Source organism: Lathyrus oleraceus, chromosome 3, assembly GCF_024323335.1.
Source record: "Lathyrus oleraceus cultivar Zhongwan6 chromosome 3, CAAS_Psat_ZW6_1.0, whole genome shotgun sequence".
NCBI classification, from domain to species: Eukaryota; Viridiplantae; Streptophyta; class Magnoliopsida; order Fabales; family Fabaceae; genus Lathyrus; species Lathyrus oleraceus.
The window spans coordinates 304438310-304463078 of record NC_066581.1 but is presented as its reverse complement, the minus strand read 5'-3'; the positions used below and the strand labels follow the sequence as shown (position 1 = coordinate 304463078).

The window sequence follows — 24769 nt, the reverse complement described above, 5'->3', positions numbered from 1 at the left end:
AAATTTCAACTAAGCTTGAGCCCAAATCTAACAAATGCTTATTTGTGGGGTATCCTAAAGAAACAAGAGGGTATTACTTCTACAATCCTTCTGAGGGCAAAGTGTTTGTCGCTCGAACTGGAGTTTTCCTAGAAAAGGATTTTACTTCCAAAGGAATCAGTGGGAGGAAAGTAAAGCTTGAAGAAATTCAAGAATCACAAAGCATTGATACACCTATGGAGGAATTAGAGCAGGAAACACAAGTAGTTATGGAAGAGCAACCTGCTCAAGTAGAACAAGACCAGCGTATGTCAAGCAGGATACGTCACCTACCTGAGAGATATGGATATCTCATAAATGATCAAGGTGATGTATTACTCATGGATCGAGATGAGCCTGTGACCTACCAAGAGGCCATAACTGGTCCCGAGTCTGAGAAGTGGCTAGAAGCCATGAAATTTGAAATGGATTCCATGTACACAAACCAAGTTTGGACTTTGGTAGAGCCTCCTGTAGGAGTTAACCCTATAGGATGCAAGTGGGTCTTCAAAAAGAAGACTGACATGGATGGTAAGGTACATACCTATAAGGCAAGACTAGTTGCAAAAGGATATAAATAAATTCATGGGGTTGACTATGATGAAACCTTTTCACCAGTTGCAATGCTTAAATCTGTTCGAATTTTACTTGTTATCACTGCATATCATGATTATGAAATATGGCAGATGGATGTCAAAACTTCTTTCCTTAATGGGAATCTTCTTGAGGATGTATACATGACACAACCTGAAGGATTTGACATACCAGAAGAAGCCCAAAAGATATGTAAGTTACAAAGATCAATCTATGGATTGAAGCAAGCTTCCAGAAGCTGGAATCTTCATTTTGATGAAACAGTAAAACAATATGGATTTATCAAGAACGAAGATGAGCCTTGTGAAGGAGAATTGCGGTCCAAAACGCAGCGGAATTTAAAATTTTCTCCTTTGGAGATCCTTACGAATGGTCATGATCAGTGATAGAATATTTACCTCTTGTGACGATTGAAACCTTTGGTGCAGATCTCTTGTGACGATCAAAACCTTTGATGCAAATCCACGGAGCGATCACGAACGTTGAACGATGACAACGTCTCTACTCAGTCCACACGAACGGATTCCTTCAATCTCAGTGCTAGCTGGTACGAATGAAGGCTTTGAGTGAGAGAGAGAGAGAGAGAGAGAGAGAAAACAAAAATAATGCAACCGCAATGAATGCTTCTGCACAAGGGTTCTATTTATAGAACCACTTTGTGTATGCTTCAAGCTAAAAGGCCCACCTAAGTGTATTTTGGCCCATATCTTACAATATGCCCAAAATCACTTAAGCCCATGGTACCTTACCATATTTCGTATTCTACTCAAGTACACCGTACCTTACAATGTTCTATAATTCACTTAAGGGCACTGTACCTTACGGTATTCCTTAGTTACTCTATCTCTCATCAATTCGTCCTTTGTTTGTGACTCTGTAGGTTTTCGTGACGTTGACAATTATATTAAATCACGCATTTAACATAATAAATAGTGAATGGTATCTAGCAACACATCACTGCTACCCAAGACACGAAAATGTCATGTGATCTGACAATTCCTTATGTGATAATACTTATGTGTATAATTACCCTTTTGCCCTTATGTCTATATTGAACACAAGGCATAGACCGTGTCATCCTTGTCCAGTTCAATATTGGGCCCATAGACATTTATCCTGTTATGCAGGATGAGCAAATTCCATCTAGGTCACTCATGTCCCTTAGCATGCTTCGTGGAGTACCCATCAACTGTCTTTATGGTTATCCAGTTACGGACAACGTTGGATCAACAATAAAGCACTCGACTCCACATCTAGGGTCCATAGTGGTTTCAGGTCGAAGAGTGGTATACACCATTATCACCATGAGAATAACTTATGACACTTTGCATAACTTTCTATATAGTATTCTCATAGAGGGTCAATCCGGTATAAATATTACTCCTAATATTCATACCTATGTTTAAGACTTGATAACTCTTTATCCATTATCCATGAGATGTGATCATCAGTCTACAAACATAATAGTCTTAATGCTTTAATGTTATCCCATTTCACACTAAAGCTCGACTACAGATACTTTAAGAATAGTGTCCTTATGTTTAATGTGTTCTCATGATTAAGTCACACTTAATACATTAAACAAACTATCTATTCCAGGAACTTTATTAATCAACCATAATAAAGAAAATCCTTTTATTATTCGATACAAGTACCAAAAGTATTGGCCTCTAGGGCTTACACCAACACCTTGTGTCTACAAGAAGGTTAGTGGGAGCATGATCGTTTTCCTGGTATTATATGTAGATGACACATTACTCATTGGAAACGATGTCCCTACCCTGCAACAAGTAAAGTCTTGGTTGGGGAAATGCTTTTCTATGAAGGACCTAGGTGAAACAGCCTATATATTAGGAATCAAAATCTATAGAGATAGATCATAAAAACTGCTTGGCCTAAGTCAGAGTACGTACATAGACAAAGTGCTGAGATGCTTTAATATGCATGATTCCAAGAAAGGATGCATACCTATGCAACATGGCCCGTGTCTATCAAAAACATAATCCCTTTCAACTAAGGAAGAAATGGATCTCATGAATAAGATTTCATATGCATTTGCAATAGGATCTATCATGTATGCCATGTTATGTACTCGACCAGATGTCTCGTATGCTTTAAGTGCAACGAGTAGGTACCAATCTGATCTTGGTGATGCTCATTGGGTTAGCTGTCAAGAATATCCTTAAGTATTTGAGAAATACTAAGGACTCATTCTTAATATATGGAGGTCAGGAAGAGCTGGCTGTAATTCGATACACCGATGCTAGCTTCCAGACAGATAAGGATAACTTTAGATCGCAATCTGGTTATGTGTTTTACTTAAATAGTGGCGATGTGAGTTGAAAAAGTTCAAAGCAAGATACAGTTGCTGATTCTACAACCGAGGCCGAGTATATTGCTGCCTCAAGAGTAGCAAAGGAAGCTGTTTGGATCAAAAAGTTCATTAGTGAACTTGGCATAGTTCCTAGCATTGTGGATCCCATTGGTCTCTATTGTGATAACAATGGTGCTATCGCACAAGCTAAGGAACCTAGATCTCACCAACGATCCAAACACATACTTAGGCGTTATCACCTCATTCGAGAGATAATAGATAGAGGAGATGTGAAAATATGAAGAGTACCTACACTTAACAATATTGCTGACCCACTGACAAAGCCTCTTGCGCAGCAGAAGCATGATGGCCATACTAGATCTATGGCCATTAAGGGTATGCCTGATTGGCTCTAGTGCTAGTGGGAGATTGTTGGTGTAAGCCCTAGAGGCCAATACTTTTGGTACTTGTATCGAATAATAAAAGGCTTTTCTTTATTACGTTTGTTTAATAAAGTCCCTAGAATAGCTAGTCCGTTTAATGTATTAAGTGTGACTTAATCATGAGATCACATTAAACATAAGGACACTATTCTTAAAGTATCCATAGTCGAGCTTTATTGTGAAGTGGAATAACATTAAAGCATTAAGACCATTATGTATATAGACTGATGATCACATCTCATGGATCATGGATAAGGAGTTATCAAGTCTTAAACATAGGTATGAATATTAAGAGTAATATTTATACTGGATTGACCCGCTATGAGAATACTATATAGAATGTTATGCAAAGTGTCATAAGTTATTCTCATGGTGATAATGGTGTATACCACCCTTCGACCTGAAACCACTATGGACCCTAGATGTAGAGTTGAGTGCCTTATTGTTGATCAAACATTGTTCGTAACTGGATGACCATAAAGACAGTTGATGGGTACTCCACGAAGCATGCTAAGGGACATGAGTGACCTAGATGGAATTTGCCCATCCTGCGTAACAGGATAAATGTCTATGGGCCCAATATTGAACTAGACAAGGATGACACGGTCAATGCCTTGTGTTCAATATAGACACAAGGGCAAAAGGGTAATTGTACACATAAGTATTATGACAAAAGGATTTGTCAGATCACATGACATTTTCGTGTATTGGGTAGCAGTGATGTGTTGCTAGATACCGCTTACTGTTTATTATGTTAAATACGTAATTTAATATAATTGCCAATGTCGCGAAAACCTACAGGGTCACACACAAAAGGACGGATTGATGAGAGAGAGAGAGTAACTAAGGAATATCGTAATGTACGGTGCACTTAAGTGAATTGTAGAACATCGTAAGGTACGATGTACTTAAGTAGAATATGAAATATGGTAAGGTACCACGCGCTTAAGTGATTTTGACATATTATAAGATATGGGCCACATACACTTGAGTGGGCTTTTTAGCTTGCAACCCATACAAGTGGTTCTATAAATAGAACCCTTGTGTAGAAGCATTTGTGCAGTTGCAATTTCGTTTCTCTCTCTCTCTCTCATCAATCCGTCATTTTGTGTGTGACCCTGTAGGTTTTCGCGGCATTGACAATTATATTAAATCACGTATTTAACATAATAAATAATGAGCGGTATCTAGCAACACATCACTGCTACCTAAGACACGAAAATGTCATGTGATCTGACAAATCCTTTTATGATAATACTTATGTGTACAATTACCCTTTTGCCCTTATGTCTATATTGAACACAAGGCATAGATCGTGTCATCTTTGTCTAGTTCAATATTGGGCCCATAGACATTTATCCTGTTACGCAGGATGGACAAATTCCATTTAGGTCACTCATGTTCCTTAGCACGCTTCGTGGAGTATCCATCAATTGTCTTTATGGTCATCCAGTTACAGACAATGTTTGATCAGCAATAAGGCACTCGACTCTACATCTATGATCCATAGTGGTTTCAGGTCGAAGGGTGGTATACACCATTATCACCATGAGAATAACTTATGACACTTTGCATAAAACATTCTATATAGTATTCTCATAGCGGGTCAATCCAGTATAAATATTACTCTTAATATTCATACCTATGTTTAAGACTTGATAACTCCTTATCCATGATCCATGAGATGTGATCATCAGTCTATATACATAATAGTCTTAATGCTTTAATGTTATCCCACTTCACAATAAAGCTCGACTATGGATACTTTAAGAATAATGTCCTTATGTTTAATGTGATCTCATGATTAAGTCACACTTGATACATTAAACGGACTATCTATTTTAGGGACTTTATTAGACAAACATAATAAAGAAAAAGCCTTTTATTATTAATAAATAATTCGATACAAGTACCAAAAGTATTGACCTCTAGGGCTTACACCAACAAGACTTACCCATAAAGACTAGGTTCTCTTACTCTATTTTTCTTTTATTCTGCTTTGAATTTCTGACTCACTCCTCTTTCTTCGTTGTTGTGAGGTCACTATATGAAGCTTTGAGCAAATGTGGATAAGGCTTCAACAAGATGCTAAAAATTTATTTTTTAAGTTTAGTATTGTTATTCTTCAGTAATGTGAAGAACAACAATTTTAAAATTTATAATTCGTAAATCGTGGATGTCCCTTTTTATAACCTAGGGTCTGTGCTTATATTGTGAAACCGCCTAAACACTTGAACAATCCAAAATGTGAGGATTACAAATAAATAAAAAAACACGAGTACTATGTTAATTATTTAGGGTGTTTATGGTATAGATTTATTGATAAACTCGTTAAAATGGTTTGGATATAAAACCAAATTAATAAAATCGGTTACAAAAAATTAAACCAATTTTAAAACCGGTTAAAATATGAAAAACCAGTTTTCAACATTAAAACAATAATAACAACCTCTGAACCAAACCAGTTAACAAAAAAAAAAGGAAAAGAAAATTGACAAAGCAAACAAACAACACCACCGACGCCGTCGTGGGAGGAGACTCACTCGCCGCCGCTGTATGTTCAATCAACATAGCTTCATTCAAACTTTAAAGTCTAGTTTTTTAGTATTTTTTTTGTCTTAAACTTGTAGATTTAAAAGCTAGTGGAGTTAGAATTACCTTTGTGCATATTTTGAACTCAATTTGAAAATTTTCAGCTTTTTAGGGTTTGAATGTAATATAATTGGTAATTACTGTGTTTGAGACAATGGTGTCAGCTTTGATTTCCCGTAGGTTTCTCAAACCTAGGTTCCTTAATTCTGGTTTCTATGCGTCTCTTTATCACACCATTTCCAATCCTTTGATAATCTCTCAACAATGTATAAACCGAAACCCCTGTCAAAATCATTCATTTAGTCTATTTAAGCCATCCCAATTTGGGATTTATGATATTGAGTTTTGTAAAGGTATTGGGTCACTCTCAAATTTCCAACTTGTTGTGCACATCTCTACGTCGCCTTCGAGATTAGAGCAGGATAAGGAAAACAAGAATCAGAGTAGTAGTAATGTCAGTAGTGGAGGGGGAATCTCTTGGATTGACTTGTACTTGCCTAGGCTGGTTCGTCCGTATGCCCAGCTTGCTCGCCTCGATAAGCCAATTGGTACATGGCTGCTTCTATGGCCTTGTGTTTGGTAAGAGCTTTATTGATATGAATTTGATAACTTGATAGTGATTCGAAATGTATGGTAGATAGTAGCTATGGTTACACCTTTGAGATGATAGCATGTTAGAAGTTTTAGAGGCCATGGAGATCCTTTTTCATTTATCGGCAAAATATTAACACACAATCGCATGTATGAATAAACATATAAACGACATTAACATGAAGAAGTTAGAAGAAACATATACATTTTTTTCTATAACATGGGAGGGGAGGTATTTTCTGTTGGGAAATGCTCCATTCTAAGTTTGTTATCTCTTTCCATACAATAGGTCAATCACCTTGGCGGCACCCCCAGGGCATCTTCCTGATTTTAAAATGTTGTCTCTGTTTGGTTGTGGGGCTTTTCTTTTGAGAGGTGCTGGGTGTACTATTAATGATCTCATTGATCGTGATATTGATACAAAGGTAAATGACATTGTTTTTTCATGGTTGCATTTTTTTTTGGCAATAAGAGATGCTGAGATACTATTTTTCTGTTATAAATTGCTGTATGTATGTACCAGGAATGTTTATGTGGATAAGTTGGACTGTAGCCAAGTCATGCCAAGTCTAGTGCTTTAACATTTCATTTGGCCTGTAAATTCATCTCTATCTTACATAATTTGTAATTATTTTTTCTTCTTCTCAAATATTGTTAATTCATATCAATTTACTTTTGTGAAAGTTACCTGTTGTTTCAATCTTCAAAGAACTTAATAGATATTAGTTTTTTCAACCCCTACGATGTTTTTTGCAAGGATAAGTATCTAGCTAATGGATAAATATGATTAGAGTTACTCTAACCCAACCTAACATTTCCCACCCATCAGAATTATCATTAGAGACTTTGGTTGCCCTGTCTTTTTTGCTTTGATTTTTGTTCCTATGATGTAACCTTGAAGAGTTCGTTTTAATAGAAATACTTTGTTATTGTTGAGCATGTGATGTCATACTTCTTCCCTTCCTTGTTTATAATCTCAAAGGACAAAGTTCAAATCCCACACGGGACAACAATTGTAAAATGACCATTAGTCAATGTTATTAACAATAATTTTATTGCTAAGTATGTTTTATACAATCGAATATTGCAGGTAGAACGTACAAAGTTGAGACCTGTTGCAAGTGGTCTTTTAACACCGTTTCAAGGGCTTTCTTTTCTTGGATTTCAACTTCTTTTGGGTCTTGGTATTCTTCTACAACTGAATAATTATAGGTTAGTGTTAGTATTGTCTGCCAAGATCTATGGTTAATGTCTACCTGTGTTATGTTGGGGCTTTAGACTGTTAAATCTGCAATATCTCAATCAGTTATTAAAGAATGGCACCTATGATCTGTGTTCCATGTCCTTGTCTATGGTAGTATGGCCTTGATTGCTAAAGCTCCAAATCCTTTTGAAATGTTTTTAAGATTAAATATTGTATAGTGTCTGAAATAAATTAACCTAGATTCTCCCTTGGAATAGACCTATAAAAATGTGTGGGAAACAAGGAGAATATAGCATTGCTTTATCCACTACCATGTATAACATGGCTGTATACCTTGCAAAACACGGTTTTGTTCAGCACAAAGATTGATCCCTTTTTGTTTAACAACTTTTGCTTCAAATGGCTTGTAAGTGCCACCATTCTTATACTTGTCTATATGTGTTATCATTATTTCGTGTGCAAACATAATTAAATCAAATCAAAATATGAAATGTGATTTCTGACCATATTTTAAATATTGTTTGGCTTGTCATTTTTGGTAGCCGTGTTTTGGGCGCCTCATCCTTGTTGCTGGTCTTCTCATATCCCCTGATGAAGAGGTTTACATTTTGGGTAAAGAATTTTCTCATTTTTAATTTCTTCTGGCAGATTTAATTTTTCTTCTTACTTCATAACTGTTATCTTTGATATAAGATCTCATTACATTCTTATATGGCGCTCTCCTGATATATTGGTTAGCCTCAAGCATTTCTTGGGCTGACCTTTAATTGGGGGGCTTTGTTAGGATGGGCAGCAGTTAAAGGAAATCTGGATCCATTTATTGTGCTGCCACTTTATGCCTCTGGAGTTTGTTGGACTCTCGTGTATGATACTATATACGCACATCAGGTAAAAACAGTTGTATTTTGAAAGACTTGATCCCCATGATTTTGCTTCTCTGTCCTACCTTTTAATTGCTTCATGAGTTGCACTGATGTTATGGCGTCTGACAACATTAGGTCTATCTTTATGATCTATTTGCATTTATTCCGGCACCTGTTCCTGCTATCGGGCTTATTATGCTCTCCTTCAAACATGGGGTGTATAAAAGTCAAGATGTAGTTTTAATTTCGACCATGTTCAGATAATTGTGCTGTCTCTGACAGTTTAGATGTCAAGTGAAAAAGAAGAAATTGACAAGACTATTTTGTTCCAGTATCCTCCACAATAATCTTTTAATCACATTCTTAAGCATTCAGGATAAAGAAGACGACTTGAAAGTGGGAGTTAAATCAACAGCGTTACGCTTCGGTGATTCAACAAAAGAGTGGCTTACTGGGTTTGGCATTGCAAGCCTTGGTGGTCTTGCTCTCAGTGGATTTAATGCTGAACTAGGTATTAATTTATGAATGTTTTCACAACATTTTGGGGTTAAACAATTGTTTTCTGTGTTCTGATTCATATGACTGGAGCAGGGTGGCCATATTATGCATTTTTGGGAGTTGCATCTGGACATTTAGGCTGGCAAATATGGACAGTTGACGTTTCTTCTCGTTCGGATTGCAATAGGAAGTATGTTTGGGAGGATTTTTTTCATAAATTTATGTTTGAAAGGGTCACAGAACTTTATTGGCTAGATCATATATTGCAGCTTCAGTATAATTTTATTTAATTGTCAAAACCACAGAAAAACAATTCTGAGATTATCATAAACTTTTTTCGAATTTCATATTAAGATTTTCAAAGACTAAGTTTTATGGATTCGCTATTTAATTTTTATTATATAGTAAAATGTTTCATTCAGTTCTCTCAAATTAAACTACGACTTGACCTTGTTTCATTTCCCCTCCTTCAGATTTGTATCAAATAAGTGGTATGGAGCTATCATATTTGGTGGAATCCTAGCTGGAAGACTATCTTCATAAGGGTAAAGTTTGATTATACCTTTGTATTGTTCCTTTCGTTTATCTTCTATAGAACATCTGATAGAACTAGCAGAAAAAATATATGAAACAATTTAAAGGAATGGTGAAATGAATTGTCTTTTTGTATTAATAGAAGGAAAGGTAAATAACTAAAATGTATTACCAGAGCAGAGCTCCTCCAGAGAATACAATCTCCTAATACAAATGATAGCAATAATCGTGCGTCCTCTAACAAACACCACCTTCTCCCATATATCTCCCACTACTAACAACCTTCCTAAGAATCAGGGATATTGGAAAAAAATATATAAAAGCTGTAATGTTTTATTCGTCAGCCTTAGGCTGGTTTATATAGTGAAGATATAATTATTACAATTGATTTTCTCCTTAATGGAGAATAAAGAAAAATAAAGATAGTATTAAAGACAATAATTAAACCGGAAATAATATATTTTCCAACACCCCCCCTCAAGTTGGTGCATAGATATTTATCATGCCCAACTTGTCTATCAAATACTTAAAATGGCTTTGCCAAACTTTTGGTCAGGATATCCGCAGTTTGTTGACTTGAAGTCACGAAGGGTAGACATATGATTCCCGCATCTAACTTCTCCTTTATGAAGTGTCGATCAATCTCGATATGCTTGGTTCTGTCATGTTGAACTGGATTATGAGCTATGCTAATAACAGCTTTACTGTCAGAGTACAATTTCAATGGAAGCTCAATTTTCATCTTAAGTTCTTCTAGGACTCTAAGGATCCATAATCCTTCACAAATACCTTGAGACATAGCTCTAAACTCAGTCTCTGCACTACTCCTTGCTACAACTCCTTGTTTCTTGCTCCTCCATGTCACAAGATTACCCCAAACATAGGTACAATATCCAGAGGTTGATCTTCTATCTGTGACTAAACCTGCCCAATCGGCATCGGTGAAGATAGACACATTTTTTCACTAGTCTTCTTAAAAAATAATCCTTTTCCAGGATTTTCCTTCAAATATCTCAGTATCCTATAGACTGCTTCAAGATATTCCTCGAAAGGAGAATGCATAAACTGGCTCACTACACTAACTGAGAAAGCAATATCAGGCCGGGTGTGTGACAAATAAATCAGTTTCCCAACCAATCTCTGATATCTCCCAGTATCAACAGAAACATTACCTTCTCCCCAAAGTTTAACATTAGGATCCATAGGGGTATCTGCAGGACGACATCCACTCATTCCTGTTTCTTTCAACAAGTTTATAATGTATTTCTGTTGTGAAACCACAATACCATTTTTTGACCGAGCAACCTCCATACCTAGAAAATATCTCATGAATCCCAAGTCCTTGATTTCAAAGTCTACTGCCAATTTCTCTTTTACTCTTGCCATTTCCACTATATCGTTTCCAGTAAGGACAATATCATCAACATAAACAATCAGGACAACAACTTTCCCATCGTGGGAGAATTTTGTGAACAAGGTGTGGTCAGCCTGTCCTTGGATGTATCCTTGTTTCTTCATGGACTGAGTGAATTTTTCAAACCAAGCTCTAGGAGACTGTTTTAAACCATACAAAGACTTATTTAGTTTGCACACATTTGATCCAAATTTGTTTTCAAAGCCAGGAGGAATGTCCATATATACTTCTTCTTCTAGATCGCCATTAAGAAAGGCATTCTTAACATCTAACTGATGCGAAGGCCAATCCATGTTAGCAGCAAGAGACAAAAGAATTCTGACAGTGTTCATTTTTGCAACAGGAGCAAATGTCTCTGAGTAATCTATACCATAGGTCTGAGTAAAGCCTTTAGCCACCAAGCGAGCCTTGTACCTTTCAATTGATCCATCTGAATTATACTTCACAGGAAACACCCATTTGCATCCAACTGTCTTCTTGCCATCTGGTAGTGACGTAACACTCCAAGTTTTGTTCTTTTCAAGAGCTTTCATCTCCTCAAGTACAGCTTCCCTCCACTTTGGAATTTCTAAAGCAACCTGTACACTTTTTGGAATTTCTACACTAGACAATTTTGAAGTGAAGACAGACATAGATGAAGACAAATTTGAATATGATATAAAATTGGACATGGGATGTTTAGTGCAAGATCTGACAGGTTTTCTAATGGCAACAGGATCATCTATATCAGGATACAAAATACGACTCTCAGAAATAGAGATAGACTTACCTTTTCTTTTGTTAGGAAATTGATCATTCCCCAGTTCAGATTCCTGACAGTGTTGAGATGTGGACTTCTCCTTTCCTTTATGGTGCTTTTTCACAAAAACCTTTCCTTTCCAAGTCCCATTTCCTAATTCAAATTTGTTTTGTTGAAGTGACTCATTATTTTGTGGCATTTCAATTAGATCATCACTATCATTGTTTTGAGGATTCTCATTGTTTTCTACAAGAGAAAATGTAGGCTCGGATTCACAAGGTTCGCTACTCATGACAGGAGTAGGATCAGATAAAGAATCATGGCCATTTTCTGTTGGTGCAGGTGTAAAAATCTTAGAATTTTGTGATATTGGCAAAGATAAGTTATTTAAAAAACTCATGTCCTCAATTTTAAACGAGTCTTCGTTTATCTCCCCCCCCTTGAAGATGAGTGTCATCAAAAAAAGGTTTATTTTCAAAGAAGGTAACATTCATAGTGACAAACATTTTCTTATTTTTTGGATCAAAACATTTATATCCTTTTTGGGTTGGGGAGTATCCAACAAAGACACATTTTATAGCACGTGGCTCAAGTTTTCCAACATTTTTATGTTCATGAACGAAGGCTGTGCAACCAAAGATTTTTAAAGTCAAATCAGTTAAAACACGAGTACTAGGAAAACATTCTTTAAAGACATTAATAGGAGTTTGAAAATTGAGAATTTTGGAGGGCATTCTATTAATTAAATACGCAGCTGTTAAAACAACTTCGCCCCATAAATAATTTAGTACTTTATTTGAAAAAAGTAGAGCTCTAGCAACCTCTAGTAAATGTCTATTTTTCCTTTCGGCCACTCCATTTTGTTGAGGAGTATTAGGACATGAATTTTGATGTACAATCCCATTTTTTAGAAAAAAATCATTCAGGATAATGTTAAAATATTCTTTGCCATTATCACTTCTAAAGACTTGAATATTTGTTTGAAATTGGTTCTGCACCATTAAAACAAAATTCTTTACCGCCTGACAAACATCTGATTTCCCTTTTAACAAGTACAACCAACATACTCTTGTATGGTCATCTATAAATGTGATAAACCATTTTTTGAGAGAGAGTGTACTTGTACGGTTAGGGCCCCGAACATCACTGTGTATAATAGAAAAAGGTTTTGATGGTTTATAAGGCTGTATTGAAAACTGGGAACGATGATGCTTTGCAAATTCACATGCTTCACATTTAAACGAAGAAAAGTTCTTATTGTGAAATATCTTAGGAAACAAGTGTTTTAAGTAACGAAAACTAGGATGACCTAATCTTAAATGCCATACCATAATGTTGTCATCTTTATTATTCAAAACAGAAAAAGACTCAAAGCAGGAACTTATTGTTTTTGAAGGTAGTTGTGATGCAGATCCAATGTCAAGGTAGTAGAGTCCTCCACTCTCCTTAGCACTGCCAATCATCTTCCCTGAGTTCAAATCCTGAAAGACACAGTGAGATCGAAAAAAATTAGTTTGACAATTTATATCTTGGGCTAATTTACTGACGGATATTAAATTACAAGATAAATTTGGAACATGAAGGACATTTTTAAGAGTTAACATTGGAGACAAGACAACTGACCCTTTACCTGCAATGGCTGAAAAAGAGCCATCTGCGATTTTTATTTTTTGATTACCTGCACATGGACTATATGAAGAGAGCATAGTAGATTCATCTGTCATGTGATCGGATGCTCCTGAATCTACTATCCGAGTATGACAGGGACTGACACTAAGAAATGCAGAATTACCTTTTGTTGCTATAGAGCAAGAAGGGGTTGGAGACTCAAGGAGTTTGTACAGTCTGTCTAGTTGCTCCGTAGTGAGTGGAAACTGAGACGAAGGAGGTTGCTGCCCTTGATCAGAATTACTAGTCTGAAATGCACAACCACTTTTCTTCTTCCAGTTAGGAGGTTTGTCTTTGAGCTTCCAACAAATTTCACGTGTATGCCATTCGCGCTTGCAGTGATCACACCAAGGAACTTTGTCTGACCTTCTTCCCTCGTCAAGGTTCCTAATAGGCAGAACTGAGCCTTCAGATTCAGATTGTTGTTGGTTGTCATGGTTGGATCTAGTGTAGGTCTGTGATGAGGAAGGCCACCTGTTGTTGTTATTCGCCATAGGAGGCTAAGCGGGTATGTGAATCGGGTCGAACAAAAATATGTTGAGGAAAATTTTATAGTAATCCCTAACCCAACAAAAATATGTTGAGGAAAGCTTTATGGTAATTCCTAACCCAACAAAAATAGGTTGAGGAAAGCTTTACGGTAACCCCTAATCCAGTGCTCTTGATACCATGTTAAGAATGTGTAATTGGACCTAACTCAACCCTACAAAACCGGTTTAAACCGGTTGGTAGAGTGAGGATTGTCCCCACTTATAAACACATGTTCAGGCCACATATTGTCCGATGTGGGACTCTTAACACACCCCCTCACGCCCAGGACTGGACATTTGGAGCGTGAAAATAAATGGTGGGTGGCCCGATAGCGGAAACCATAGTAGGTGGCCCACCGGATCTTAAATAAGGCTTTGATACCATATTGGAAAAAAATATATAAATGCTGTAATGTTTTATTTGTCAGCCAGACTGGTTTATATAGTGAAGATATAATTATTACAATTGATTTTCTCCTTAATGGAGAATAAAGAAAAATAAAGATAGTATTAAAGACAATAATAAAACCGGAAATAATATATTTTCCAACAAGGGATTTCCTTTGCCACGTCACTAACAGAATTGTTTCCCACTTTCTTACCCCTGCGAACATAGACTCTCCATACAGCAGGATTGGGCCTTTCATTAGTAACAGACCCAATAGTAGTTGTTCTATCATTACCTTCCCCAGGAACAACAGCCTTGTCCTCAAGGCTAAGAGAAGGGAACTGACTTTTTAAAACTGACTCATCCTCCCAAGTTGTGTCTTCTACAACTCTTCCCTTCCAACGCACCAACCATTGTCGCACCCGCTGTCCATTTTTCGTAATTGGCCTTGAAGCCAACAATTCTTCCGGTTCTTCTAAGTGTTCTGGCTCTATCTCGAGCCCTTCCGGTAGTTGAGGTTCAGCAGCATACTCCCCAATAGCCTTCTTAAGTTGAGATATATGAAACACCGCATGTACTCGACTTCCTTCAGGCAGTTTCAACTTATATGACACTGCTCCTATTTTTTTCTGGATAGGAAAAGGTCCAAAATACCGTGGAGCAAGTTTCTGATTAATCCTTCGAGAGATTGTTTGTTGCCTATGGGGTCGGAGCTTCAAGAATACCCATTCACCCACCTCAAATGAATAAGCCTTTCTTTTCTTGTCCGCGTATCTCTTCATCTACTCTTGAGCCCGAGTCAAATGATACTTCAATTGACGTAGAGCCTCATCCCGATCAACCAACTCAGCTGCCATTGCCTCTACCTTAGTTTCTCCCTGTAGAAATCTCACCACAGTAGGTGGTTTTCTTCCATACACCGCTTCAAATGGCGTCGTACCCGTAGACACATGGAATGTGGTATTATACCACAATTCGGCCCACGGAATCCATTGTGACCACTCCTTCGGTTGTTCTGATGCAAAACAACGAAGATATGCTTCTAGGCACCGATTTACAACCTCCGTTTGCCCATCCGTCTTCGGGTGATATGAAGAACTCATACTCAACATAGTCCCCTGGAAACGGAATAACTCTTTCCAGAATAAGCTAACAAATAAGGGGTCACGATCACTAACAATAGATTGTGGAACACCATGGAGACGCACCACCTCCTTGGTAAAAATCTCAGCCACTTTTCTTGCTGTATATGGATGCTTTAAGGGAATAAAATGTCCATACTTAGATAGTCTATCCACTACTACAAAAATAGCCTCATACCCCTGTGATTTCGGAAGACCAGTTATGAAATCCATTGAGATGTCCTCCCAAACTCTCCGGAATTGGCAGTGGCTGCAACAAACCCATGGGTGACGACGCCGAATACTTTTGACGTTGGCACACGTCACAACTCTGCACAAATGTTTGAACTGACTTCCTCATTCCTACCCAATAGAGGTTACCAGCTAATCTCCGATATGTACGCAAAAACCCCGAGTGATCCCCAGTACTGGATGAATGAAACTCCTGCAACATTAAGGGTATGCATTTAGATTCTGCAGATAGCACCAGCCTACCATGATAGAATAGTCTCCCTTTGATCAATTGGAAACCCGGTTGAGATGTAGGATTCACATGCAAATCAGCCATTACTTTCTTTAAATAAGGATCATTCCTTACTTCATGTTGGATTTGTTGCTCCTGCATACATACTGGGAATGACATTATTCCTTTTAGTTCCACTTCTTCATGCATTCTTGAAAGGGCATCAACAGCTTTATTTTCTGGCCGGGTTTGTACACTACCTCAAAATGATAACCCAATAGTTTGGCTATCCAATTCTGTTGATCAGCAGTAGTGATACGTTGCTGGAGCAAGTGTCGTAAACTTTTTTGATCGGAATACACTACAAACTTCCTTCCCAACAAATAAGGGCGCCAATGTTGAACGGCCAACACCAATGCCATCAACTCCTTCTCATACGCCGACTTACTCAAATTATTCTTAGATAAGGCTTTGCTGAAGTAAGCTATGGGTTTCTTTTTCTGCATCAGTACCGCGCCTATTCCTCTTCCGGATGCATCACACTCAATCTCGAAGGGTTGTGCAAAATCCGGAAGGGTTAAAACTGGAGCTTGAATCATAACCCTTTTTAGATTCTCAAATGCCTTCAACTCTTCTGGTCCCCAATGAAACCCTTCCTTCTTGGTTAACTCCGTTAACGGTTTAGCTATCTTACCATTTCCGGTAATACCCTATCAGCCCCAAAAAACCCCTCACCCCTTTGACATTACGAGGAACTGGCCATTCCAAAATGCTATTAATTTTTGCTGGGTCCACTGCCACCCCCTGTTTAGATATTACATGACCTAAATATTCAACCTTCCTGCTAGCAAAATTGCACTTCTTTTGGTTAACTACAAAACAATGGTGTTGCAAAATCTCTAATACTTGGGACAAGTGTGCTAAATGTTCCTTCCACCCCTTACTGTAGACTAGAATATCATCAAAGAAAACTAAGACAAACTTGCGAAGATATGGCTTAAAAATCTGATTCATGGTGGATTGGAAGGTAGCTGGAGCGTTTGTTAATCCAAAGGGCATTACTAGAAACTCATAGTGTCCTTCATGAGTCTGGAATGTCGTTTTTTGCACGTCTTCTTCCTTCACTCTAATTTGGTGATAACCAGATTTCAAGTCAAGTTTGGAGAAACACTCGGTTCCATGCAACTCATCTAATAATTCATCCACCACCGGTATCGGGTAGCGATCTGGAACTGTAACTTTATTCAACTCCATATAATCAATACACATCCTCCATGAGCTATCTTTTTTTTTACTAGAATGACAGGGCTTGAAAATGCGCTTGAACTGTTTCGAATGATACCTTGACTCAACATACTCCGAACTTGTTTTTCGATCTCCTCTTTGTAGTGATGAGGGTAACGATACGGTCTTACGCTTACTGGTCCAGCATCCTTTTGTAACTCAATGGCATGATTAATTTCTCGTTTAGGTGGTAGCCCTGTATTTTCTTCAAAAACTCCCTTGAATTTGCTCAACAATTCATTAAGCTCCTGCTTTTGCACCTCGGTCAGTTCCTGTACTTCATTTGTTGGTACCACTTCTTCTTCTAACAAACTGTGCAAGGAGTCCATCGGTGCATGAGATATGTTGTTGGTTGACACCTCTTTGGTAGTGAAGAATTGACCATGTAATTCCACCCTTTTTCCTTCCCATAGAAAACTAACGGTCATCTTCTCCCAGTCAAAAGTTACTTTTCCAAACCGTTGCAACCAAGCCACCCCCAATGTCATATCTAGGTCACCCAATTCGAGGACATAAGCATCAACACTGGTGGTAAAGTCATTCAAACACACCTCCAATTTTCTACATCTTCCTCTTGTCGATACTCTGTGACCATCACCCAACTTCACTCCCATTGATCTTCCTTGCTCAACATTTAGCCCTAAAGCAGTGGCCACATGAGGTGAGACAAAATTGTGACTGGCACCGCTGTCAATTAAAATCATAATTGAGACCCCCTTCAAGCTTCCTTGGAGGCGCAAAGTGGTAGGAGGGGTATTGTTCGACTTAATGTTTGTTTCAGTAATACCAAATAACCCCATAGAGTTGCAATCTAGCACCTCTTCCTCATCTTCCTTAACTTCGATGGCTATCACCTCACCTTCCTCATTAATAGTTTCATCATCTCCCAAAATCACCAACCTGAGTTGTTTCTCAGCACACTGATGAAGAGGATGATACTTTTCTCCACATCGGAAACACAACCCTTGTGCTCTTCGCTCCATCAGCTCAGAATACGGCAAGTGCTTGAGGCCACGATTGCGTTCTCCTCCATATCTCCTTCCTCCGTCACCTCTAGGTCTGACTGTGCTGGTGTTTGCATTCGTATTCCCATTTGGGTTAGATGGTGAAGAACCTGTTTTACTTTGCACCGATCCAGCAGAATAATTAGTAGACCCATTTCCCACTCGGGTCGAACCTGGGTTATGTTGAGACCCAGAACCTGTTTTCCAACTAAGCCCATATCCTCCTGACCCATTTCCCTTCCAATTACGGGCCCCACCAGCACTTACTCTTGGCAACAACGACCCACGCATCTCCGTCTCCACATCACGAGCGATCTTCATCGCCTGAACCCTGAACGTGGATTCATTGTTCGAACCCTCAGACGAATATCCGTTTTGAGTCCTCCCATGAAATACCCCAAGTACTGCTCCTCTGGTAACCTCCCTACCTGCGACGATACATATTCAAAGGTGGTGATGTATTCGTCAACCATTCCAGTCTGTTGTAAATCCTTCATTTCCTCAAAAGGGTTATCGCTTTGTCTTCCCCCATATCTCTCAATTAAAGCCTGTTTTAGCTTCAACCATGTCAAATCGTCCTCCGTCTCCCTCAACAAATTGAACCAGTGGGTTGTTGCTCCTTCCATGCTTAGTTTTGCCAATCGGACCTTCACCTCCTCCGATGTACCCTGAACTTCGAAATACGTCTCAGCACGTGTGACCCAACGCACAGGATCGTCACTATCAAACGATGGTAACTCCACCTTCTTCACCGCCATCTTATACTCTGTCACAGACTCCTTCGAAAACGTAGGTCGTTCCACCGACTGTCGTCGCTCCCACAGTTTCGTAAACTCACTCATCATGGTATCACGAAACTCTTGCATCATCATCTCACGAAAATCTCTCAACTCCTGACGTACAGAATTCTCCACCGCCGAGAGCCTTTCTTCTACTGTTCCCATTCGATCTGACAACTTAGGTGGCATGTACTGGACAAGAATTCACTGGTACCTCTCGAAGATCCGGCAGGTCGGACCAATGATAGAACTAGCAGAAAAAATATATGAAACAATTTAAAGGAATGGTGAAATGAATTGTCTTTTTGTATTAATAGAAGGAAAGGTAAATAGCTAAAGTGTATAACCAGAGCAGAGCTCCTCCAGAGAATACAATCTTCTAATACAAATGATAGCAATAATCGTGCGTCCCCTAACAAACACCACCCTCTCCCATATATCTCCCACTACTAACAACCTTCCTAAGAATCAGGGATTTCCTTTGCCACGTCACTAACAGAATTGTTCCCCATTTTCTTACCCCTGCGAACATAGACTCTCCATACAGCATGATTGGGCCTTTCATTAGTAACAGGCCCAATAGTAGTTGTTCTATCAACATCTCTCTGGAGACGATTTTTATACTCGTTAAATGTTGAAATATGCTCTTTTTGTTTTTCCTTTTGGATGAAATGTTGAAACATGGCCCCTGACATAATATTTGTGCACAGAATTGGAATAGTTTTTCTCTAAATAACTATACTCATTAGTTTTTTCCGTCAAATTTAGTTTCATTGAAATGATTGAGAAATAGTTGAATTGGAACTTGGAAGTACTATCAGCCGATGATTATATGAGATACTGGTAGTAACTCACTCTTTGATTCCCTTAACTAATTATCAAATGTTTTCTTCTGATGCCAACATCTAAATGCTCTCCAGGTAATCTTCAGATGGCATTGTTAGCTCCCGTAATCTTAAAAGAAGTAGAGGATTGTTTATGGTCCATGAGACCCATTGCAGCTCCACAATCTTGAGGTTATGACCGATATTGATTTTTAAAAACTTTTGGAATTTGAATGATGGGAACAAGCGTAAGATGCCAAGGCAGTAACTACCATTTGAAGTTCCAATTTTCAAGCTAAGGAGTGATTGGTGTTACTCCACTCATGTACGTATTTACTAGTGAATGTGTTAGTTCACTCATGTTTGGATGAGTGAAAGGGTATCATATTCGTTATAGGAAGTGGATGGAAGAGTATTTATTTATCATGAGAGAAATATCAGAAACATTGAAAAACTTGAAGCATTTCAAGAATAATTTTAAATACTGAAGTTGTAATAAAGATCTATTTTCTTGCATTGACAATAGAAAAGAGCACACACCTCAAGAATTCTTCTACTATGCAAGTGCTAATATGTTTCACTTAACATGTCCACACATGTTATTTTCCTGAGATAAAACATGCTCCATCATAACCAACAAAATCACAGTTGCAGACTTATGAAGCAAGATGCATGCAAGTAACGTGCCTATGAAATATCATTTGGCTTCTGCAACTCAAACTATGATTTATATACCGAATGAGAAGTTATGAAAACTTAAAACATGAACCATTTCTGAGTATTTTGTTGCATGTTACATTTTTCCCTCTCAAGTGCAATCTAAGAAGAAAGTTTGGCAATTACATTGTATCTTTGTGAGGATGCCAAGAGAAAGGAATGGAGGTGTTATGCCTCCGCAACCAGGCCATTCTCTACATCTTGGAATGTGGTGTTTAGTGTAGCTTCCTTTTGGTAGCCACTGCAACAAGCAGTGTCACTGTGTAAGACAGCTTATCAGCTATGTGAAACTTACACTGGACCAACTCATTTACATGTTGTGATCACCTGAAAATGTAGAAATAGAGGATGATGTAAAAGGTTATAACTAAGGAGAACAATGTCTATGAGACAGAGTATCTCCTACTCCTACCATTTTTTCCCTCCCGAGACTTCCTACTCGATTTTTGGTGCTTTCCTCCACCTTGACCGCTAAAATTTGCAATTCTTCCTATCCCTTTAGAAAGTGAGGTAAAGAAAGTTCTTCCATTTCCTGCCTTATCAATCATGCCTTGTTTCATGAACATTTGCTCCTTCTCCAACTCACTCAGCCTAACCCTCAATCTTGAAATCTCCAGCTTCAGTTCTCGATTCTCTCGCCGCAGAGATGCATAGTTGTCCCTTGGGGACATGGCTGCACTTGGAACACCACTACTTATTCTCTGTGATAGTAGCCCTTCTCCTGAACTCCCCGACAATGCATTTTTCAAGCGTAGCTGTTCAAAATACAAGACTTGTACCACCATCTGCAGTGGAAGTCTATCATTCTGAGCAGCATGGTTGCATGCTTCTTGAGACAGCTTCTGACAGTCTATAAACTTGCAAAGTTTCTTGCATTCTTGTTCTGTTAATGATGTATGGGCCTGAGCAGAGAGGAAAAAATAGGTTCTTTGTCAACATGAAGTTATAACAAACAAAATCAACTTATTCGTTTTGTAAGCGTAACTGTTGAATGATTGAGAAAACCGCGGTTTGAATCATAGAAAGATCTTAACTAAAGTCAAAGAAAATTTACCTTCAAATAAATGTCCACGGCTCTATAGAGACCATCGTCGATGACACGAGCATAATCAGGAAGTATCTCAATCAAAGCAATGAACTTCTGTAGACTTAAGCAAGGATCAGGAGAAATTTCTGCTAAAAAAGCATCAATAAGCTGACCGACTTTTAGCAGAGAACCGTGACCATTAGACCCAACCCCGTCGGATTCATATCCGTAGTCCTCCGTTTCTTCCTCTTCAATCCGCTGCAAGAAATTCACCAGTAGCCTGTGAACTGTATCTACATCAAACAAGGAGTCTCCACTCTGCAGAGACGGTATAAGAAGATCATCAAGCGAAACCATCTCCAACCTTAATGATATCCTTCTTTCAAGCTCAAGCCTACAGGGAATGGGGGCACCTAACATGATGGACATCTTTAACATGCCAAACAAGAAAGACAAGGGAATCATGGAAGAGCTTTTGTCTGTTGGCATGAGACTAACAATAGTTTCGACGATCGTCCTCTGGTCCTTTTCTATGGTGGTTGGACTTGAGTTTGTTCTTGATGGATTCCAGTGTTGACATTTCCCAATACCCTTCAATGATGATTGAGCATAATGCATCAGTGAAGCTATAATGCTGTGTGATCTAACTCCCATTCTTCTCATGGCACATACAACTCTCTGGTAGAAATCGATACGCAGTACAGAGAGATCTTCAATCCACCATGCCACAAAGTCCTCCTTTAGTTCCTTAGACTCACCATCACAATCTAATTTAGATAAACCAGAAACCAATTGCTCTTTACAAGCATTCATTGCAATAGCTTCAACACACCCTTTTGTAATTTCTATCTCCTCTACTATATTCAGCGGTAACATCTCACATGTAGATAGAACTTCCACTGACTTCTGAAGACTTTGAAACACAAACTCATTCAGATAAATGTCTGTTCTTGAGACAAGGTTTTGCTCCCGGTATTCTTCTGTCATTTCGAGATACTCAGCTGCACAACGCAGCCGAGCAACGTTAAATGTCGTAATCTCGAAATTCATCCCGTAACAGAACTTCATAGCAAGTTCAAATGTCTGGTGCTCTCCTGGAAAGTTCAGGAGCTCCAAATTTGAAACATTGGAACCCTTGTTGGCTTCAGCAACCATCTTCCGGATCTTCCCACTTAGAGTAACCAAAGGAAACTACATGAACCACAACAACAAACTAACTTTCAGTACATTCATTTAGAGTTCAAAGTAACTTCTATTTCTCGAAAATATTCATGACAATATCTTAACATCACCAACAGACCAAGCTTATGAATGATGATAATTTTACCTTATGCAGCAGAAATGACTCCCCATCAACAACAATTGTAATGTCACCAGCAACATCAGCAAAAATCCTGCCATGAAGAAGAAAAACAAAACTTGAATACCAACACTAGTAAAACAAAACTTGAGAGTTACTAGTACATGTCAAATCTACTATATAACATAAGATATAGAAGTACCTACCTAGTAGTGTAAGAGTTGCAAAACTTAGGAGTAGTAGAAGTAGAAGAGTGCTTAGAAGAAGGGAGAGAGTTTTCAGAAACCATGTTTTCCTTCCAATCAGTTAGAAAGAGTGAGAAGAAAAAACCAGAGAAAATGAAGCTCCTTCTTCTTGTGTCTGAGGTGTGTCTGCATGTGTTTGTTTAATGTCTCAGTAACAGCAACATAAACTGTAGGCTACAGTTATGAATGATTATACTATCAAATAATGTGTACGGGTCTGTGATTGCAGATTGTTCAGGAATATTTTGAATTAAACACCCTCAAACACCCTCAAACATAGCAACCAATTATTCACAAGCTTTTTCTTTTCATTTTCATAGCATAACATGGCTTGTGTATAGTCTTTTGCTTTTTGGCTGCTTTTGTTTCTGATCTTTAGCAGTATATAAAAAATGATAAATATATAATAGTGTTATCACTGTCACTATACTGTATGTTTCATATTCAAACGTGACAATAAAACAGTACTCGTATGCTTTATTGTGTTTGGATTTTGAAAAATGGCAATTAGTGAAACAGTTACAGATTATACTATTAATATAGCAAAATTTAATTGGAGAGTTTTGAATGGGAGTTACAAGTTGAAGAATTTTGTTATGTGTTTGAAAAGCAAAAGAGATGATAGGGTGTTGATTTGGTGGAATGGAGATGGATGTTGAAAAAGGAAAAGTGGTCTAAGGACATATCTGACATGGTACAGAGTTGACACGGAACTCAATAAAGATGCAATTATTACAGACACCACAACTGCACACTCCTGTCTTTTCCAGATTTATCTACTTTCTTTTTTGGAAGCATGATTATAAATGAAGCTACTAGTACTAATTGTAAAGAGATTAAAAATTTGAAACTAGACTTTCATACAAACCCCTCAGAAGAAACCTTCACCAATAGGGGTGCACAAAATAATCAATTTTCAAATCAAAATTACAACCGAATATTTTAATAAGGTATTTCTTTGAGAGTTTGGATATGATTTATTTTCGGAATTTTTTAATGCATTCTATATTAACCTTCACATTAAAATTTTAAAATGCAGTTAGATTTTGGATATACATCTTCGAATACATCAAATTTGGATTGAATGTTAAAATATTTTAGAGATGCATTTATAGAATAATGTTGATAACACATCTCTGTGACATATCAAAACATAATTAATCATAAGTTATATTTTGTTTAAGTGTATTCAGATGAAGATTTATTTATTAGAGTAATATAGAAGACGTGTAACAGTTATAGGATGTTAGATTATTGTAGATCACCGTAACTAATTGTCTTTGGTCAGCATAATTAGGATTAGCTATAAATATTCATATCTAATTGAATTGTAACTATCATTCAATTCAGATTTTAGTTCATAACAAACTTTCTCTCTCTTATCTCTCTTTTCTCTTTCACTCTACTTTATTTTCCCTGTTTCTAATATGGTATTCAGAGCTTAAATTTGATCTTCGACCATTGTTTTTTATGAGAATTCTACAAATACTACAAAAAACACAACGCATGAAACGCTATTTGTGTCACAATTCAATTCAAAGAACATTTTTAAAACCTTCACGCAACAAGTAACTCTCAAACTCGACGAAAACAATTTTTGATCATGGAAACAACA

General features: G+C 37.7%; 3 protein-coding genes across 3 annotated transcripts; 1 reads left to right on the top strand and 2 right to left on the bottom strand.

The window, feature by feature from the left end:
* Nucleotides 1-5831: 5831 nt before the first annotated feature.
* On the top strand, nucleotides 5832-20381 carry LOC127127269 (4-hydroxybenzoate polyprenyltransferase, mitochondrial). Its single transcript, XM_051056413.1, has 9 exons — nucleotides 5832-6540; nucleotides 6842-6977; nucleotides 7643-7764; nucleotides 8299-8368; nucleotides 8495-8644; nucleotides 8995-9130; nucleotides 9211-9307; nucleotides 9591-9662; nucleotides 19962-20381. The coding sequence occupies exons 1-8, from the start codon at nucleotides 6116-6118 to the stop codon at nucleotides 9658-9660; spliced, it is 1206 nt and encodes a 401-aa protein (XP_050912370.1). The 5' UTR covers nucleotides 5832-6115; the 3' UTR covers nucleotides 9661-9662; nucleotides 19962-20381.
* Nucleotides 15173-18583, bottom strand: LOC127130982 (uncharacterized). Its single transcript, XM_051059931.1, has 6 exons — nucleotides 17317-18583; nucleotides 16794-17206; nucleotides 16235-16684; nucleotides 16065-16130; nucleotides 15711-15956; nucleotides 15173-15646 (listed from the first exon to the last, which is right to left on the bottom strand). The coding sequence occupies exons 1-6, from the start codon at nucleotides 18581-18583 to the stop codon at nucleotides 15173-15175; spliced, it is 2916 nt and encodes a 971-aa protein (XP_050915888.1).
* On the bottom strand, nucleotides 19979-23687 carry LOC127127268 (BTB/POZ domain-containing protein At3g08570). Its single transcript, XM_051056412.1, is given in 6 exon segments — nucleotides 19979-20909; nucleotides 20995-21484; nucleotides 21637-22800; nucleotides 22937-23003; nucleotides 23116-23240; nucleotides 23242-23687. Coding segments are annotated over 6 exon segments (1908 nt in total). The 5' UTR covers nucleotides 23287-23687; the 3' UTR covers nucleotides 19979-20892.
* Nucleotides 23688-24769: the final 1082 nt, after the last annotated feature.

Bases quoted from the DNA above. Each gene is read 5' to 3' on its own strand.
- LOC127127269 (XM_051056413.1), top strand. From the start codon at position 6,116: ATGGTGTCAGCTTTGATTTCCCGTAGGTTTCTCAAACCTAGGTTCCTT. The intron at 7,765-8,298 runs GTTAGTGTTAGT...CATTTTTGGTAG, and splicing joins CTACAACTGAATAATTATAG to CCGTGTTTTGGGCGCCTCAT. The intron at 8,645-8,994 runs GTAAAAACAGTT...TTAAGCATTCAG, and splicing joins ATACTATATACGCACATCAG to GATAAAGAAGACGACTTGAA.
- LOC127130982 (XM_051059931.1), bottom strand. From the start codon at position 18,583: ATGAAGATCGCTCGTGATGTGGAGACGGAGATGCGTGGGTCGTTGTTG. The intron at 17,207-17,316 runs GTATCATTCGAA...ATAAAGTTACAG, and splicing joins TCGGAGTATGTTGAGTCAAG to TTCCAGATCGCTACCCGATA. The intron at 15,647-15,710 runs GTATGAGGCTAT...ATTCCCTTAAAG, and splicing joins GGTCTTCCGAAATCACAGGG to CATCCATATACAGCAAGAAA.